The sequence below is a fragment of the Plectropomus leopardus genome, chromosome 15, assembly GCF_026936395.1.
Source record: "Plectropomus leopardus strain MGB_pleo_1.0 chromosome 15, ASM2693639v1, whole genome shotgun sequence".
Taxonomy (NCBI): Eukaryota; Metazoa; Chordata; class Actinopteri; order Perciformes; family Serranidae; genus Plectropomus; species Plectropomus leopardus.
This window is the reverse complement of record NC_142190.1, coordinates 15,555,433-15,575,182: the sequence shown is the minus strand read 5'-3', so window position 1 is coordinate 15,575,182 and position 19,750 is coordinate 15,555,433. Positions and strand designations below refer to the sequence as shown.

The window sequence follows — 19,750 nt, the reverse complement described above, 5'->3', positions numbered from 1 at the left end:
GTACATAAATGCCCTACGGTGATTTTTTTCTCTAGTTCATGTGCAGCTGACAAACTTTGAATATAGCTGTGGTAAAGTTACAAGGAACAGTTTACTTGTTTACAAAAATGGTTAAGCCACTTAACCTTTATTTTCATTGCAGATTGTTGTTGCAAGTTTGCAAAGAATGGCAATGCACCTAATCATTAAAAGCCGTCCTTGTTGCATACTGTAATCTGCTGTGGCAAAAACTCCTTTTGATTTGTGACATTTTCCTAGATTGGAAGTGCATTATAACTAAAATTAGTAATGACCAGAAAATAATGCTTTTGCAAAACAATATGATTTCACAGTGAAGTTGACCTTTTGCATATAAAATGTCATCACGTCATAATTTTATCCTTTTTTTGTCATAGGAAGTGAATTCTTGTGTTATGGCCATGAATGTGTTTTGTGAAGTCAAATTGACCTTTGACCACCAAATTCTAATCATTTCTTCTTTGAATCCAAGGGAATGTTGGAGGCAAATTTTAAGATTTTTTTAAGGCCTTCTTGAGATATCTCAGTTACAAGAATGAAACAGATGCACGGTCACAGTGACCTTGACCTTTCACCACCTAATTCTCATCAGTCCATTGTTGAGTCCAAGAGGACGTTTGTGCCAAATTTGAAAAGAATCTCTCAAGGTGTTCTTGAGATATCACATTCAAAAGAATGACAGAGACGAGGTCACAGCAACCTTTACTTTTGACGCCCAATATCCAATCAGTTCATTCTTGAGCACAAGTGAACATTTGTGTCAAATTTGAAAAGAATCTCTCAAGGAGTTCTTGAGATAACATGTTGACAAGAATGAGATGGATGCAAAGTCACAGTGATCTTTGACCTATGACCACCAAAATCAAATCAGTTCATCCTTGATTAAAAGTGACCGTTTGTGCCTAATTTTGAGGGGAAAAAAATGTTCACAAGAATGAGGCATACGAGGTCACAGCAACCTTGACCTCACGTTCACGAGCATGGAAAGGACAGACAGACGGAAAACCCGAAAACATAATGTGTCTGGCAAAGAGTTGCTGCCAGCTTGGAGGAATAAAAAGTCAAATTAACCCACGGATGAAAAAACAACCAAGACTTAAATATTTCACATTAAAGGCAGCAACAAAAAGCAGTCCAAAAAAGACAATATAAGACTATTATTGTGTTTAATTTCCAAATGTTAAAACTACATTCTGCCAGTAAAACAATCTGAATTTATTTGCTGAATAAATGCAAACCCTGCTTACCTCGCTGAAGTCAGTTATACTCAACCCATAGCAGTTGATTTACAGAAAGGTGTGTGCGTGAAGGTGAACTCTGCCAAGACATGTTTATCTCCTCTGAGAATGATGTGCGTACCACATGTGCTCCCTTATGGGCCACATACGTTTCCACTTTTTGTAACCAGGAGACTGTGGTTAATGGACAGACCCTGTTTACTGCTGATCATGCTTTATTCACAATGCAGTGGCACATGGACCCGTGGGTTCTGTTTCAGTTGTCAGAGCAACAGCCCGAGCACTGATGTTCCCATGTTGATGGGTCCTTAAGTGATTTACAGGCTTCCCTTTGAGAGGCAGACAGGGAGGGGAGGGGGGAACAGTGAGACAGCTTGTCCACACTGAGATGGCTAATGTTAAAATGTTATTTATGTTTCCAGCACAGAAAAAAATCTCTTTGTCTTTGTCCTATATAACAAAACATTGCTGCATTAAGTGAGATGTCAATTGAATCACAATTTTATGATTGTTGAGTTTTGTGACCAAAACAAAACCCAACCAAAACAAAACTCAATGAGTGGCAGTATTGTAGAACATAAACAATGTAGTTTATATAGATTAAATCCCCTGTACATCATCCTGCTGTCAAAAATACCACATAGGGCCAGTTGTGTATTAATCTATTGCTGAAAATAGTCCCCAAACAAAATTACAAAACAACAAAATACATGCTATTTACAGCAGTTTGAGTAATGTTTTGTTTTTTAAACGACAGTGCCCAGCTGTTTTAGGAAATCACTCAGCCTTTTTTTAATGAACTGTAATTTGTCTGCCCCATTTTATAGACGTACTGGGGTTTTTTTCATGGGATTTGTCAACAATAAGAAAAACAAAGAATAACACCAGCCTCATGCTGAAATGAATGGTTGCAGAGAAGGTCAGAGGGGACAGAATGTCGTCCTCTCAATTTGTCCACCACACAAACCTCAGCCAGGCTCATGCTATAATTTTCGAAAAGAGCAACTTTCAAGTTTATCCACTGTTTCCACATCTCAAACTACCGGCTGAAGCTTAAATTAAAGCATGAGAAGATGTAAATGTAGTCATTTTTCGCATGATTGCAAGGGCTGGCATAGGTGACTGCAGGGAATCACATGCAGTATGAGTAAAAAGAGAACAACCTATGTGTCCTTTTTTGAGTATCCGAGAGCCTTCAGTGTGAACAGAGCGCCAAAACAAATTTAGCATTTATCACATTTTGTTGGCTTAGCGCAGACGTACTTTTAACAGAAATGCAGACAACTTCTGACAGTCAGAGACACAAAGGTACAGACACTGCAGCGCAGCCATACGAAGGGCACGAGAGAGACTCAAACTGAACAAGTGTGATTACTTCAATCCAAACGGATTAGCATGTGTCAGTCAAATCCAAATTGACTAGCAGATGAGTTCCTCGGTCAGACGGCCTTCCTCCGTTAGTTTAAGCCATGGAAAGGCTGTCAATGTGTCAATTCCACTCATGTGCCGATTTCAATCATTACACGCTCTGTTACTCATGTGCCTATCATTTAATGCAGCACATTAAACCATTCAGAGTTCTGCTGGTAAAATCTGACAGTCTCCATCTCACTCACTCCTATTCTTTCTGTGTGTGCCTTGCTTTAGCTCACTCTTTGTCTCTTTGTATGACTGCCTCTCTCTCTCTCTCTCTCTCCCTGCGATCAGAGCTCTGCCCTCTCATCCACGACCACAGCTGTCTCTCTGAAAAACCCATCAGAGCAGAATCTCCAAGTAGCTCAGCAGGAAAATGACCATGTTCATCAGGAGTGTGTGTCTGTGTGTAGGTTTGCTGTATGGCATCTGTAAGTCCATGATGCATGTGTGTGTGTGTGTGCATCATAAAACGGGCCTCATATGGCTCTTTTCAGAGAAGGTTGTGTAAACACTCCAACACAGATAGTGTGAGAGGAGGAAGTGCCAGTGATACGTGACTAACAGAGCATAACATTAACTGTCACATCCAATAGATCTAGTGACTGCAGAATGAGAGTGTGTGTGCGCTCATGTTTGTGCACATGTGCACGCGCAAGAGAAGCAGGTAATGTTTGTGTCCAATACGTGTGTTTTTGGGAATGGTTGCATTTTGAGTGTGTGCAAGTGTTTATGGTCAGGTGAGTGCAGAGAGTGGGCAGCAGCTGTTTCGTCCTCGGGGAAACAACAGAGAGGGAAAACCTTCTGTCCTGGTTGTCATGACAGCGAGAAACAAACAGCCCCATCCGGTTCCAATTGGCGATAAATGTTGCTGATAGATGGAGGAGAGTGAGATAGGGAGCTCTGGTTTAGGTAGAGTGTGTCTGTGTGAGTGAGATCGTGTTCAATAAGTGTGCAGAGGAGGGAATGATACAAAGACTGAGAGGGTATCGAGCTGTGAAAAAGAAATCTGCCTTATATTCTGTGGGAAAAACATGTAATGATGATAAAAGACGCCTTTGTGCTGAAGCTTATTTTAATTCTGTGCTATATAAAGTCAGTGACCTGTAGTTGCCCTGGAGACCTCCATCTGCTTCAGTTTGACTGTCTGCATTGTTCAAATGAGCTCAAAGCAAACCTCTAAGTGAACCTGCTCGAACAAATCCGCTTTTTCATGTATGTATATGGTGCTCATTCAATTCTCTCATATCCCATATCTCATTACTTTTTCTCATCACATTTGTACACTCGGCCTACTGTTGGATTAACAGTTATCATCACTTTCTTTTTTTTTTTACACACCACATTTTCATAGATGTATGAAATGCTATGTTTTATATTTAATTTAATTTTATATTTTACTTATGCCATTACATCTTTTGTTTTTTTTGTTACTGAGCTGACCCATCCTCTCACCCAACACATTTTATTGTACCAAGACTCTGTTTTAACCGACACATGACTAATACAGTAAAACTGACATTAAACTGAAGCTGTACACACCTTACATTCAAACTTTCTCTTTTACAGTGATCTAATGATGCACTTTTCATTTAAAGGGTTTGAAGTGTTTTAGCAAGCATATACAGTTTATGTATTTAAAGCTGTTATCCATAGATTTTCAAATGTTTAAAATACAGCAAATATCTGTTTTAGTGTCATGTATTATAAACTTGTTTTAAAGGTGATATTGCCTCCACTCTGATAGATTTCTATGGGGAAGGGCATTAGATTTCTCGAATCAATCGCTAGAGACCAACGTATCAGCCCTCGCCATTGTTGTTATTACTCCGCATTAGTCTTGGCACATCTCCTGAGAATGATGAAAAGAGCTTAACAACAGTGTTAGTCCCATCTGTGGCGCTATTTGGCTAATCAAGTCCCACCAAGATGTTTATTGGTCATTTTTTTAATTTAATCAAAAGACTGCTGTTTCATTTTATGATGCTTGACCAGAATCAGCCAACTCAAACTAGGTGGAGTGGGCTGACTCAACAGTCTGGACCCAGGCAACTCTATTGTATATATTAACAGGTTTTTCTACTCTTCTTTCTCACAGTGAATTTCGACCACTTCCAGATCCTGAGGGCAATAGGAAAAGGAAGCTTTGGAAAAGTAAGTCCATGTTTGCCAAAGTATACTTACATTACTCATTAAATAGTTAAGTTCAGCTCTAGTTTTGTATCCTTTGCAAAACAAAAAGAAAACTACAAACAAAAACCTCAGGTTTACCATCACAATACTACAGGGACTGGCACACAAACTAACACACATTCCAGGAGGACATAACATTGTTCAGGAACCCGTCTATCCAAAAGTTTAAACACAAAATTATATGTACAACTGATCCAATAAAAAAGTCAGATCTCAAGAGATGCACTTAAAAACAAGACCAATAAAATTAAGTAATGCATAGGAAACAAAAAACGAAAAAAATGTTACATTAAATATATCCAGGGTCATAGAATACATGCAGCTATCACATTGTTCGTATCTTTCCTGTGCTTCTCGGGCTGCAGCTAGTTTTATTATTAATGAATATGCTAATTTTCTAGATTATTGACTTCATTTGTGATGTCATCAAATATTTTGTTTTGTCTGTCCAACACATTATTTAATCAACTTTACGTCAGACAACTAACAGCAGCAAATGTGACAATGTAACAGCTGGAACAAAGGAAAGTTCAATACGTCAGCTTGAAAAATGATTTAAACAATTAAATGATTATCAAAAAAGTAGCAGATTAGGTGCAACATGTTGCAAACACTGTACCATGCCCCGTCTCTGTCAGTACAGTATCATCATACACAGTCTAGTTAAGCCTTCCAGTTTAACTTGCCTGAGTCTGACCACCAGCTCAACGGACACAAATCTGAGGTGATAGCGGCCATGTTTCCTCTTGTTGCTAAGCTATATAGTGCAGAGTATTTCACATCGGCACATAGAACAACGCAGTCACACTCACATGTATGCCCTGCACGCAGACCCACGAGGCATCTACACTCTGTCCAACAACAGTAAGCAGTCTAATCATAGTAGATGGCATGCTGTTCAATGGGAGGAATGATGCGATCAGGGTTTGGCTGATTAACCGAGCCAGCTGGTCCACAGATCACTCTCTTAGATAGCAGTAATCACTGGCTTATTGACGCTTGAAGCACAGACAAGCATGACTACAAATAAATATGGGGTATTACTCCCCTGCATATTAAAAACAGTGTCCATTCTTAGACACACTGTCAAAAAGGGGCAATCACGCACAGTTTGATGTATACATGCAATGACAGCCACGCAGACTGCAGCAGGTGTTATATTCTGCGTTTTGCTGCGTCACATTAGTTATGATGCAAATACACTGAGTATTGTTTGAGGGCAGGTTTTTTAAAGAAATGTCTACACGCACCAGCAGTTCTAGTGACTGCCAATGTGACGTTTCCCATCTCTAAAATGCAAAACATACTGGTGTGAAAAGTTTAACGTCTGAAGAGGGGATTAAATTCCTGATCACAGAGATTAAAGAGAAATCCTTAAGTTTCCTCCCGGCCTTGTTGGATGGACAACATTTCTGGTTATTGCACTATAACACTGTGTCACAAGCATTAAAGCTCCAGATGAACATGGATGATGGAAAACACGCCACTCTGTTGCAGCATTTTGCATGTGTACATGGGTTTTAGATGTGCCAAACAGAATGTCAGTATTTTATGATAATTATTCTGTAAAATCTGGTGAATTGATGCATCTCATTAATCTGTGGAGGCATTTTTCAAAGTATGCTGATTAGCAACTGATGCACTGTATTCGTACGTGTCATGCAATTTAACTAACCAATGGTACTGATAAACATGGAGGAATGATGCATGTGTTATGTCTAGTGACATTTTTTGAAATGATATAATATTGCCAAAGAGAAATTACACGTGTTGTAATACTACTTATTTCATAGTTTACAGAAAACAATATATGCCACTTTTAACACATTTGAAAGCATTAAGGCATACGACAAAGATGCAAAAGCAGCGCACCAACAGTGTATTCAGACCATTTTTAACTGCAGCAGTTAAGGAATGTAACCCCATGTGATCTTATCATCAGGTGTGCATTGTGCAGAAGAAGGACACTAAAAAAATGTACGCCATGAAGTACATGAACAAGCTGAAATGCGTGGAGCGGAATGAAGTGAGAAACGTCTTGAAAGAGCTGCAGATAATGCAGAACCTTGAACATCCTTTCCTGGTCAACTTCTGGTAAGCCACCGTGCTTTAGCAGAAGTATTTGAATTTGTGGCTGTGCAGTTTATGTCTGTGTGTCAGTTAAATCTGAAAGGTATGCTGGGAATGGAAAAGCACCCTGGATCACTATCTATTAGCTAGTATTTAAAAAACTACCTGAGCTACATTTTGAATTAAAAGTGACTTCAGACAGGGTTCCCATACATTGTTACGGATTAATTTTCGAAAAATGTTCCATAACTCCTTAAAATTCTATCCAATCTCCATGATTTATATTTAAGTAGTTTAAACTGGGTAGGCCTTTATAGTATTACAGCCATAAATAAGTTAACATGGACTTCCAAGGTATTTGCAGATAAGCAAACTGCTAGCACTTGTATTATATTTGTTTATGTCCCTTTTTTATCATTCTGTATCAAAGGTACAAGGTAGATCATTTTTGTTAAAAGTGGTTTAAGAAGAAACAAAATTAAAGTTGACCCTAAATCCTCTTTAAATTGAGACATTTGCGAATATACTGTAAGGTTATGAGGTTTGAGTCACTGGTGGCTAATTGATCTCCTGATCTTGTAAGTTCTGATCAGATCTCTGGACAAGAGGGGGAGCTGCTCCAGAGGTGGGTAAATGCAAACTTTTTGACCCAGTGCAATGAATGGTCAAGTTAACTGTAGATTATAGAACTAAATTAGTAATACAAGGAATTTATTTCACTTAAAATTTGACGTTTTGGGATTTTCATGAATATATTTTAAATAACAGCCAAAACAATGTTTATTTAAAACCTTTTCCAAAACATTCTGTTAATCCCAAAGTGTTTTAAGCAGTTTTTCTAATTTCATAACTTAACTCCAGGAATTTCATGTCTGGGTGAACCCTGTTCAGACTGCCTTAAATTTGAGGCTGAGTGACTTTGACAGAATATAATCTTCAATTCCTTAAATATGTATACAAAAAGCTGCTGTGTAAAATTTTAAACACGCTATGAATGATTTCCACTTGAGCAGATTGTCTTCACAAAGGCTCTTATTTAACACAGGTTATTACCATCAAGCCTTTCAGCCATTTGATCAATTTTGTGGCACACTTTGTGTCACCTGTTTGATTTTTATGGTGATTGCATTCTGTCCATTATATCTACCAATGCACAATCACACAGAGGGAGTGCAGCATCAACCATTAAAGAAAGCTCTGGATTGAGCCTGCAGACGCATTCAGAAAGGTGTTGCCCTCTGAGAAACACTCTGGGGCCTCCAACCGCGTCATCTCACTCTTTGAAGTTGCTAAAAGGAAAATGTAGTTTGCTCACTGGTCCAAGCTCAACTTTTATGGGCGCAACTCTTCTCTCTTGGCAGCTTCTTGTTTGCCTCACCGTGTTTTGGGGGGGGTCGAGGAAGCCTTTGCCTCAGCGCTGTACAAGCTAATTTAAATTGCGAGCGCTAATCTAAGATGACTCATCAGGTACTTTCAGCAACTCATTCATCATAATTTGAAAGCCTGAGCTTATTGAGCACCAGGAGTCGGACTTTTGAGATGCCTGATAAGTATGGCTTGTTAAGTTTCCGTCTGAAAAGCGTCATTAATTCTTGATAAGCACTACCACTCTGCGTCGTTTGAGAGGAAGCTTCCCTGGTTTTCTATCTGACAAGCAGAAAGGCAGAGGGGAGGGAATGTCTGTGCAAGGACGGTGTAGTCTCGTTTTTAAAAATAAAATATTTATTTTCAGTCTTATTTGTCATTCTTCCTTTTGATTTACAGGTCTGCTATTTGAGCTTCTGGGGTTAGGCAACTTCATAGAAAAACAGAAATGTGAACAATAAATGAGATATTAAGAGTGACCAGTGGCACCAAATAGCTCTTCCTCATTTACCCTTTGTTCTCTGTCCTTTTCTGTCCTCTCCTCACCTACTTCTCTTTTCTCCCACTTTAATTCCACATCTTTTTGAAAGCTACTCTCGCAAAATCAATGGCTGACTTTTAATTACTAATTTGTGTAGAAAAATATGAAAGTCCTCCCACACAGGGATTGAATGAAAAAGCGCACTGTAAAAAGAAAAAAAGAAAAGACAGGAAGGCACGGGAAAAGAGAGAACAGCTACAGAGCAGAGAGGGAAAACAGCAGAGGTGATGAACAGAGAATAGAGAGATGTGTAGTGTACAGACTCATCAGACAAACAATGCCAATGCTTGCTTTCTTGCTTGATTGCATGCTGTGTTGGACGAAAAAACAGTTGGAAGTTAATGCTTTTGGCAGCGTAAACCCCCCTGGGTGGGGGTGATTTCCTCTGGAGATTTGCTTGGGTCAGCGTTGTGCCTACTCTCTCTCTCTTTTTCTGTCCTGCTCACTTGGCGTAAGTTATGATTGTCCTGAGGTAAGCGCTCAAGGTCAGAGACGGGGAGAGATTACCCGCAGGCATATGAACCGCACTGAGCCAGCTACATGCAAAAGCAGACTTTATTTTTCTCCTGTCCCCTGGCCTGTCCTCTCATCCTCCTCCCCTGTCCTCTTTTTCAATTGCCTCTTCCTCTCTTCTCTCACTTTCCTCCTTTTCTTCCTCAGCATCTCCTAGTTTGCTCCTTCACTGCCTGCTTCTCCTTTCCTATCCTCGTGCTGTCACTGCACTTGCTACTGGGCATGAACTCAGGTGTCTGTGCATTGTGTGAAGCCAATGCACTTGGAAGACAGGAGCAAACTAGATGTAGTGCCATACGGTTACATGCCTCAGTCAAGCTGCAATTACAATATATGTCCGTGTGATTACACAGATGCTTCGCATACATCTCCCCCCCCCCAGCAAGACAGAAGATCTAATCAGCACAGTTTAAAGGTGGACACCCAAGGTTCTTGAATTATGGCCAAAATAATTTTTTATGGGGTCACCGTGACATTGACCTTTGACCTTCGACCACCAGATTCTAATCAGTGTATTCTTGAGCCCAAGTGGACATTTATGGCAAATTTGAGGGAACCCCCTCAAGGTTATCTTCAGATATTGCGTTTACAGAAATGAGATGGATGCAAAGTCAAAGTGACCTTGACCTTTGAACACCAAATTCTAATCAGCTCATTGTTGAGTTCAAGTGAATGTTTGTGTCAAATTTGAAGAAATTTCCTGTTGTTCTTCAGATAATGTGTTTACATGTATGTGCTGGACAGATGTATAGACATATGGACAACCCTGAAAACATAATGCCTCTGGCCCTGGCTATCACTGGCAAAGAGGCATTTAAATCAAACATGACCTTCTGAACAAGATATTTTCTCTCCGTGCAAACTTGAGGAATCGTAACCTCTGGCATTAAGCGGGTGTGACGGTCAGTGTATTGATGTGCCAGCACTGGTGGGGCAGCGCGTTGTGCCTGCGCTGCACTAAGTCCCACTGTGTAAGGGGAGCCCTTATTGGCACTGCCCTGAGACACACTCGATAGACACCCTCTATCATATAGACACAAAAAGATAGAGGGAAAGGTGAAATCCAGCATCAGATGCTGCTGTATTCAGCTTTCAGTCTTGCTGCCACTTTATTTGCCGATTTTGCAGTTAATTTGTTTGTTGGTGGAGGAAATGTCAAAGAGAGAGAACTTCTTGAAACTACCTGCTTGCTGTTTGGCGCGATCAGAGTGTTGCCTACATTAATGTGTTTTCTGTGAGTAGCACATTTTTTTGTCAAGCAGGAGGACAACAGTGACATCTAATAGCACTGCAAACAAATCCTTTGTTAAGTTGTTGACATATTTTTATATTTCAAAAATTTCATCTGGTAAGACAGTTTGGATCTTGAAGGGAGCAACTACAATTCTAGACATGTTCACAGCAAAAAATAAAATGTAGGATTTCAGCAATCTGTGGAGTGCTGTGAGTCCCTCAGAACTATTTTCTCTAATGTTATTCTTTTTAGGAAATTGCCTGTTTCCTAAAAAATTAGAATAATTAGAATTTCATGCTTATTCAGAACCAACCAGAACGATTAACTATGAGTAGGGAAATGTCATAACTAGATCAATATCTTTTTTCTTGTGTTCTTCCACAAACCAGGCCACGGAATAATTAATGATGTTTTTTTTTCAATGGGTAATTGAGAAAACACAAATAAACCTGCTTTTAACCAAGTCTACAGGATATCTTCCACATCTGACCTCTGTGCTTTGAGGTAATATGTTATTATTTAAAAATAAAAAATAAAAAAAGAGATCATTGCGCAACTTTCAAAAGGAAAAAAGAACAGTACATTAACAAAAGTCTGTAACATTGTGGAGTAAAAGCTCTTCCTTCCTTCAGGGAGTCCCTTTTTTTTAACCCAGTTATGCAATCTCACTAATGCATTTCATTTCTATGCAGAGCAAGACATCATTCAGTGTTATTCCCCATTCATGTGCATTTCTTTCCTAAGAAAATCAAACAGAAATGACATCATGTCTCATTGTGGCAGTGCGTTTCTAAAGAAACTCAGACAAGAATTCCTTCAAGCATCCTCACATAAAAGGTCTAGTACACCAGATATGTTGCATTGTACAGGCATTACAGTCTGCTTATATAGGGTACATTTAAACGAATGGTGTGAGCGAAAATAAACTTAATTCCAGAGTCCAATATTTCAAGTAAGCAATAGTAAGATCTGCTTGTGCCTAAGGTACAAACTGAATCCTGTTGTATCTGCAAAATGTGCACATCACAGCCTCATTTTACTTTTCACACTGCAGGTACTGCCGAACACTAGAAAGCAGCATGTCAGCATGTCAAGTATTTGGCTTGATGTCAAGGTGACCTGGTGAAACTGAACATCATAGAATCAGGGGAGGTGAGAGTAAGAAAACTCATTGTTTAAGTGCTCTGAATAAGCCTTATTGTTACAAAGAATAAAGCAAAAAGTAAAGTTTAAGAGTATATTTTACGTGGGATCATTTATTTCTAGAGCTTTCTCTAAGGAGTGTGTGCGTTTTTGCATGAGAGTGCATCCACGCGTGTGTTCTCAGGAAGCATTAGACACAGACTGATGGGAGCTGTCAGTCAAAGGAGGTGTTGTGAGATGGGGTGGGAGGAAGGTCGGAGGGCTGTCGGCATCGATCCAACATGTCACAGCCTGAGCAGTTGGCCAGCTGAGTCCGTTTCAGCACAGGACTTTGGCTGGAGTGTGCGTGTGGAAATGTGTGTGTGTGGGTGTGTGCGCACATTTATGGGTAGTATGTTTGTCTAATGAATGTAATTGGAATACTTTGTGTTGAACTGCAAAGTCTTGATTAGCCATTTTATTATTTCGATTTACTGATGTGAATCTCCTGCTGTCGGCATCCAATAGATGATGGTAATTAACAAAAATCAGTGCAAATTGAGGAGGTTTAGTTAATTTACCTCATAAAAGGTATTGAGATTATGAATAATGGGTTACTAAGAGGGAAAGCAAGTCATTCTGAAGGAGTCCAATACTGCTACATTTAATGAATGGGCACAAGTGATATTCTTCTTTCACAGAAGGGATACATTTAGGAATATTGCCAATAGTGCCATTAATTTTGATGAGGGGGGACCATTTTAGAGCACTCACTGTAATGTGATGAGAGATTGGGGATTTTTGCTCATAGCATGAAGATCTGTCTTCCTTGATTTAAAGGCAAAGTGTGAAAGATTTAAGTGGATTTAAAGATATCTTGCATCGAGGATTGCAGATTGCAACCAGCCAAAGCTTCTCCCGGTTAGAAGACCCTCAGCATTCATTGTTCAGGAGATTTTTACTGGGAGCCAAATTATCCGCAGAGGTCTCTTCCTCTCCAAAAAACAGGCCAGGTGCTAAAAACCAGTAATAACACTGAGCAAAGCAGTTTCATGTTATAAATAAATGTTTTGCCGACGTTTTTTGGCAAGTCAGAGATGAGCCGGTAGCCTAACACCTGCTAATGTATGCTGAACTTCCCTCTGATAACTTAAGACCTTAAAGGACAGTAACCTACTGATAAAAAACAATATTTTGTGCGCCTGAAGAAATAGAATTAAACTTTATAGTTTAGCATTTCGTTAATATTATTTGAATTAACTATGTGGCCTTACATGTCACAAATGTTACCTTTTGAAAGTGATAAAGGAAGTCTTTTTTTGTAAGAACACGCTACCAACAGATCCGGAGCCCCTGTGGTTTGTGGAGACTTCCATTACTGAAGTGGCCTGGGGTGCCAGTGCCTCTAAAAGCTCCACGCAGGATGCTCTCCCACCAGACTGACTGCCTGGAGGCCACAAAGAGGTCACATTGAAATGCATGTGTGGCGCATCAGATACAGAAAGAAAGACAGAACGGTGGGAAAAAAGAGGAACAGCTAGAGGACGAGAGAGAACACACAAGCTAAAGAGAAACCAAACGCCAGCAAAGCTGATAAAAAGTGTGCACCATTTCAACATAATGTACAGGTTCTCATCTGCAGCCTGACTGCTGTTCTTTACTTTCTAACTGAACTGCTGGTTGAGGCATCGGCTGCTAATGATGCTTAAGAACTTGTCACTGTCTGTCTTTTTCATACCACTGCAGCAGCAAAATGCACATGGACACAGTCAACTGTATTGCTGTTGGCAAAATGAAACTCAATGGTTGGCTGATTATTTTCCACTTCACACATACACATCTGTTTTTACATTTTAAAAAATTGTTTTGCATGTTGCCATGTTGTTAATAGAATTTATTAGATATAACACCACCATATACATATTGTTTAGAGTGAGCAGCTGCAGTTTCAGTGTCCCTCCATCCCAGTATTGAGTGTAGCCTAAAGCAATAGTTTGGATTACTTCAAGAGAGGCTGTATGACTGTATAACTATCCATAGTCGGTGTATTACTTTAAGTACATGGAGGTCGGCATGCCCCCAGTTTGGAGAACTAGGCATCACTGCCAATACAGAAGCTTAGCTATGTGCTGCTGTTGATGGGGGCAGCAGCAAAATGGATTTAATCACTAAAAAATTCCATCTAAAAAAAATAATCTCATCTTAAGTCTACACTATGTTGAGAATATTTTCACTGCTTCACCTTGACGTCAGATAGCCCCTTTTCTTTCGGCTCTATATGTTCTCAGTGCAGAGCTTCTGTATCCCTATGCATTAGTGCAACTGCGCTGCCCTGTAAAGTCTGACAAGTTGATCTTACTTAAAATAATCTTGGAAAAAGATTGCCTTAAAAATGAAAGTAAATATAACTATAAATCTTAATTTATGTTTAATTTATATCTAAGTGTTAAGTTTCCTTGAAATTTAGCTGTATTTACTTAATTTTGTGAAGTTGTCGCGATTTAAAAATAAGTGAAAATTGTTATTTTTTAAGTGTTGGCACCTTGAGTAAATCAAGTTAGTCTAACTTGACTTGATCATGACAAAGAGGATTTTGCCAATGATGAAGTTAGGAGATCTGTGAGTTCTGTTTCGTTAATATGTTTAAAAATATACAAATATGACTGACTAGTATGCAAGCAGCATGCAAACTTGGTTTGTTTCCTGAAACACTACTCAAGTTTTTCATAATCATCCAACCTAAATAAGTTGGCATAAATTGACAACATTTTAGTAAAAAGTACAGTTAAAATATATTTTGGACAGCAGTACATTGCTTCTCTGCAGTGGTGGTACTCCTGTCAGCTTCTCCAAACTGGGAGCATCAGCTCATATCTACTGTAGGTAATACGCCTGCGATAGATAATACTACCCCACTTCAATGCCCTTTAATGCACAGCTTCAACATGAAGCAGGCTCTTTAAAAATCACATTAGTCATACACGTATATCTTGTCATATTAATGGTAACTCTGGTAACTCCTGTGACCCATCGCCTACCTGTGACGAACAACTTAATGGGATCCATCTCTAATTCATTTTGACAGCGATGGCAGCAAGCCAGCAGAGACTTCATTCATATTCAAACAGCTTCTAAATACTGTGTCGCCATGTCAGAGAGACAGACAGAGAGAGAGAGAGCAGAGAGAGTTAAAGAGAGCACTTGTTTTGAGAAGAAATCGGGCTTTATTGTCATAAGAGAGCAATTAAGACTCCAGGTAGAGTGGTGATATTGCAGAAAGACTATGAAATAGAAAGCTGAATTAGCACCAGGTCAGTCAGTCTCGGAGGGATGATGTCGATTTGCAGCTACAATATGTAACATACAGTATAACACAAGAAATGATTAATAAGAGCAATAATGTGCAGTTATGCAGATAGTCAAGTAAAGCAGTAAACAAAAAAAACATCGAAGAGTTATTGATTTGTGGATCTATCTACAGGATACAAATTGCAACTATGTACTCTGTGTGTGTTTGTGTATGTTTGTGTGTCGGCGTTGGACTATATCTGTGAGTATGTGCGTTATATTTAAGACTTTTTAAGACTTATATAACCGAGTTTTAATGACTGTCATCGGATCTTATGAGAAGGGTAGGGTACTCATACAACAGGCTGCTGAGTGGTATGCCAGGGTGCACGTGTATGCGTCTGTGTGTGCACATTACAGTGATCAGAGTGTACTGTACGAGCCTCATTGTGTGTATCACTGCCCCAGGCTGCTGACCCTCAGTATAGCTGCTTTCTTCCTGAGCAACCATGTGAGAGATTGCGGTGGGTCAGTCAGTCTTGTTTGCTCAGAAGACAGAACAACTTCCCCCTACGATGACGGCTAAGCCCTTTCAGTTTTTACCACCTTGGCTTTCTGATGGAAAGACTTATGGGACAGAAAACACGGAAACCTCAGCCAAGCATGAGAGCTGGTTTTCTACTCGATTAAACTGGTTTCACGGAGGACTCATGTGCCATCGATTGCCATGATGGACTTGCTGTCCCACCTTCATATGTTCCAGAAGATCCCCCAGTAGTAGTATGATAAAGTAATAATTCATTGAATTTTCTTGGTTTTTCTACATTATATTTGCTTTTCTCATAGCTCAGTGACAGGTGGCTTAAAGTGAAAATCCTGTGGTGCATATAAAGTGACAAATTAAGCAATGATAGCAGTTTGGCTTGGCTGAGAAGAGATTATTGGTCAGTGCAGAGCAACATTGAGCATTTGGCACAAGATATTGCAACATGGTAACCGGGTCCCAAACTTTCTCACTTTACAGCTTAAACATTACAATAAAATATGTTTCTGAAAACATTAAAGGGGTGAAATAAGCAATATAGTTGCAGATTATTGATCCTTACTTGGTCAGCGCTGCCTAGTTTGACAATTAGACCACAGTTCAACAGCTGTGATTAACATGATTGACAGCTGTATTAGGACTCTTCGACTCTGACTGGTTGTTTTCAGTGCGCCACAGTAGATTCTAGCATGTCACTGGACGCAGTAACAGCGGAGGACAGACAGGATTTTTTTTCAGACTATCTGATGTAGTGACAGCTTCAACAAATATGTTATTTTCATAAAAGTTACCAACTGTAGCTTTTAGTATGAATTTATATGAAAATTGCATCATTAAATAGTAAATAGGTAATACTTATTAACAAAATAATGAATAACTAATCCAAATGAGTAAATGAAAGTAATGATGAAAGTGAAAGATTAGGTTGAATATGTTGCAAGTGTAGATCTAGAGTCACTAAACTCAACATACGAGCAGAAATTGCCTCATTTATTGCATACATTACAAACTGCAGCAATTATTTAAATAAAAAGCAGTTTTCCTGGAAGAAGACAATGTTTGTCTTCCAAGAAAAAGAGCAAATAAAGTCAAGTTAGTGTCCCCTAAATGCTTGTGACAGCAGCCTCTTCACCACCTTAACTACCTTTGCTGAGTTTGAGGTACTTACTGTGTGTGTGTGTGTGTGTGTGTGTGTGTGTGTGTGTGTGTGTGTGTGAGAGAGATAAAGAGAAAGAGAACTGGAAAGAGACAGGGGAAGAGAGAGAATGACAGACAAAGAGAGTTAATCAAATGATTAATTGGAGAGTAAAATGGAGTCCATCCAGTAAACACACACTGCTGTCCAGCTCACACTTCAACCACTAAGACACTTGTTTCTCTTGTCTTGGTTTACAGTTTTTATAAAAGCCTCATTTTAAGCTTCAGCCATCAAATGTAGGGGTCATGAATAATTAACACATTCCGAAATCTGCCTGTAAAATAACAAATTGTACACATTTTTACATGCTTGATTTTTATTATTACTGGTATTACCCTAAATGGATATTTATGTATAAAACTAAGGTTTATTAAATTTTTTAAGCTTTAAGCACTTCATAGTAAGTTATTTTTATATTAAAACGAATGCCTCAGTTCAAACTATTAAGTCTCCCTTACTCTTGATATAAACTCCACCATTTCAAAATGTGCAGCTGATTAGTTCTTCATTTATCCAAACACGTACACAGAACCAGATCAGAAGAGCTGTGGATAATTGGAGACGACTGTTTCGACCATATATGAACTGAGTACAAATCGTGTTGGTCCCTAAAACTACAAATCCTGAATGCTGAAGTGAAGCATTGCTTTGATATTTAAGAGGAGGTGATGCTAATGTGACACCTGTTTAATCTGTTATTCTTCTCTCTGTGCCAGATTTAAGTGTCTCTCTCTCTCTTATGCATGCACACACAAACACACACACACACACACACACAGATCACTGATATACTGTCGCTTCAGTTACCTCCCGCTTACATCTAATGGCAGCAGCTAGAACGTTGATTATCTTTTTCACATTCGTCTTTTTAGACTCTCCATGGAAGTCCCCTCTTCTTCAAACACATTGTTTTTTTTTTAAGTAATCTGCGTCTTATTTATGAAACTGTTGGACAGATAGGACTTTAACAATCCAAATACAGTAGTTGTCTGTCATTTTTTCCAAATAAAGCAAATATTGCTTTATATTAGATTTTTTTTATCTAGGGGTTTGCACACTTTAGGAAGGTTTTTTTAAAAAAATATATTTAAAAACAAGCTGTTAATTGATGTTTTACTTTATTTATTAACTTTTTATTATTATTTATGTATTGTATTTAGCTCATAAAATAAAGTGTAAAATGAAAAACTTTCACTTTAATCTTGTTGTCCTCCTCGCTGTCTCTAGGGATTGTGTGGGGTGTTTGGCAAAGATACAAGTATAAACTTTGGTAAAAACTTTGGAGAACCTTGGTGTCCGCAGGCGTGGCCAAGTCATTTCTGCTTGTCTGAGTGATTGATAGCATTGCAGCTGGTCCCATCTATTCAGCTGTACTGTATTATACACTTAAAGTGGGAAAAGCTGGCCTCCTCTCATCTCTTTTCCCCCAAACTTCTATTCATTAGCATAGAACTGTTTGTTGATTGTGCATCTGTGTGTTTAGAACAGAGTCACTAATTCAAATTCAAGATGTTGCGTCGATTTTTGCCAGTTTATTTCATAATAATACATCATAATATTTAATGCATGTTTTGACTAAAAATTGTGTCGATAAGGCAGGAAGGAGAATACTCTTTGCACGTGTATCTTGTTGCACCTCTTTGTGACTTTGCCAAATGTGTGTGTGCATCTTCAGGAAGGGTATCAAATAGATAGTCTCTCCACACCCTGAGGCCATTGGCAATCAGATGTTAAGTGGTCTCAGCATTATCTGAGCCTTAGCAGACAGTTTTGAGTCAGCTCAATCAATCCACATCCATCCAGTACAGAAAAGCACCACCTCCAGTTTACTGGAGAAGGTCCCAGAGGAGGGGTGTTCACCAACGTGGCAAAAAAACAAACTACCCACGGTCATTGAGCACTGTGCATGAGCCAAGATGAAGGTCCTTGAAGAATACAATCTGCCAATAGAAACCCCACTGGAGTCTGGACTAAAAGAAAAAATGCTACTTAAAGGATATCATTGTTATTGTCATAGTGGACCCTATATGCCCATGTTAATGTGTCTGAGTGACTAATTGGAAGAACAACTTTTTTAATTGGTTCAATTTTGAGCAAGAGGGTTGCCATATAACTTTAGTGGGCAGCTGAACATCATTAATCAAATTTGGATTTGCTTTGTTTGTCAAATTAATTAGCTTCCACAAATATTAACCTAGTATGAAAATAATCCTGCAAACTCATTCTTTGTTGTGTTTACTTAATTTATCAAATGCAATCAGTTTTCCAAAAAACTACCGCATAAACAACTGTTCAGTTAAGTCAGACAAATTTGGTTTGATTAAGTTCATATCACTTAGAAAAAAGCAAGTTAATTAAACTAGTCTTTTTAAAACTGACTTCACAAAGTAAACCTTACAAATTAATTTAAAGTAAACATAACATGGGAGTAGTTATATTAACTCGCCTTTTTCAAGGCAGTCGGACACAGATACAAATGATATAAACCGAAGCCATACTGCTGAAATAGGCTGAAATAAACCCTTAATTCAATCAGCTGGATGTGCAAATATGCTGGCTGTAGACAACCTTATATTACAGTTAAAAGGAGTCTGGAGGGTTTGCAATGGGGATTTTGGAGCCGTTGTTTTTTTGTTTTTTTTTTTAAATCTTCAAAAAAAGGGCTATCTCTGTAGGGATCCTTTCCAAAATGTTGTCAGACATGTAAAATAACAATCTGAGCCTGTCAGTGGCAAAAAACAAGCACTTTAAGTGGACGCAAACTGACACTGCACAAAATGCCCAGAGTGGTCACATTTCAGCTTGTTCCGCCACTGTCAATGAAGCCCTCCTGCTCAATACTGGACCATTTTCAAAAATTGTTCCTTCCATTAGTCGCTTCAACACAAAACATAAGAAAACAGTGTCCAAGTTGGAAAATACCAAAGTTTCCCTTTAATGTTAATACCTCTCACATTAAAACCCACTTCAGTTAAAACGTAGCTATTTTTAGATCATGGACAGGGTTAAGGGC

General features: G+C 38.8%; 1 protein-coding gene across 1 annotated transcript in view; it reads left to right on the top strand.

The window, feature by feature from the left end:
- Positions 1-19,750, top strand: part of stk32a (serine/threonine kinase 32A) — a 77,757-nt gene that overhangs the window by 5,336 nt on the left and 52,671 nt on the right. Inside the window, exons 3-4 of the mRNA XM_088088648.1 lie at positions 4,768-4,823; positions 6,805-6,956. Coding sequence (XP_087944774.1) covers positions 4,768-4,823; positions 6,805-6,956 — 208 coding nt within the window. The remainder of the gene's footprint in view (positions 1-4,767; positions 4,824-6,804; positions 6,957-19,750) is intronic.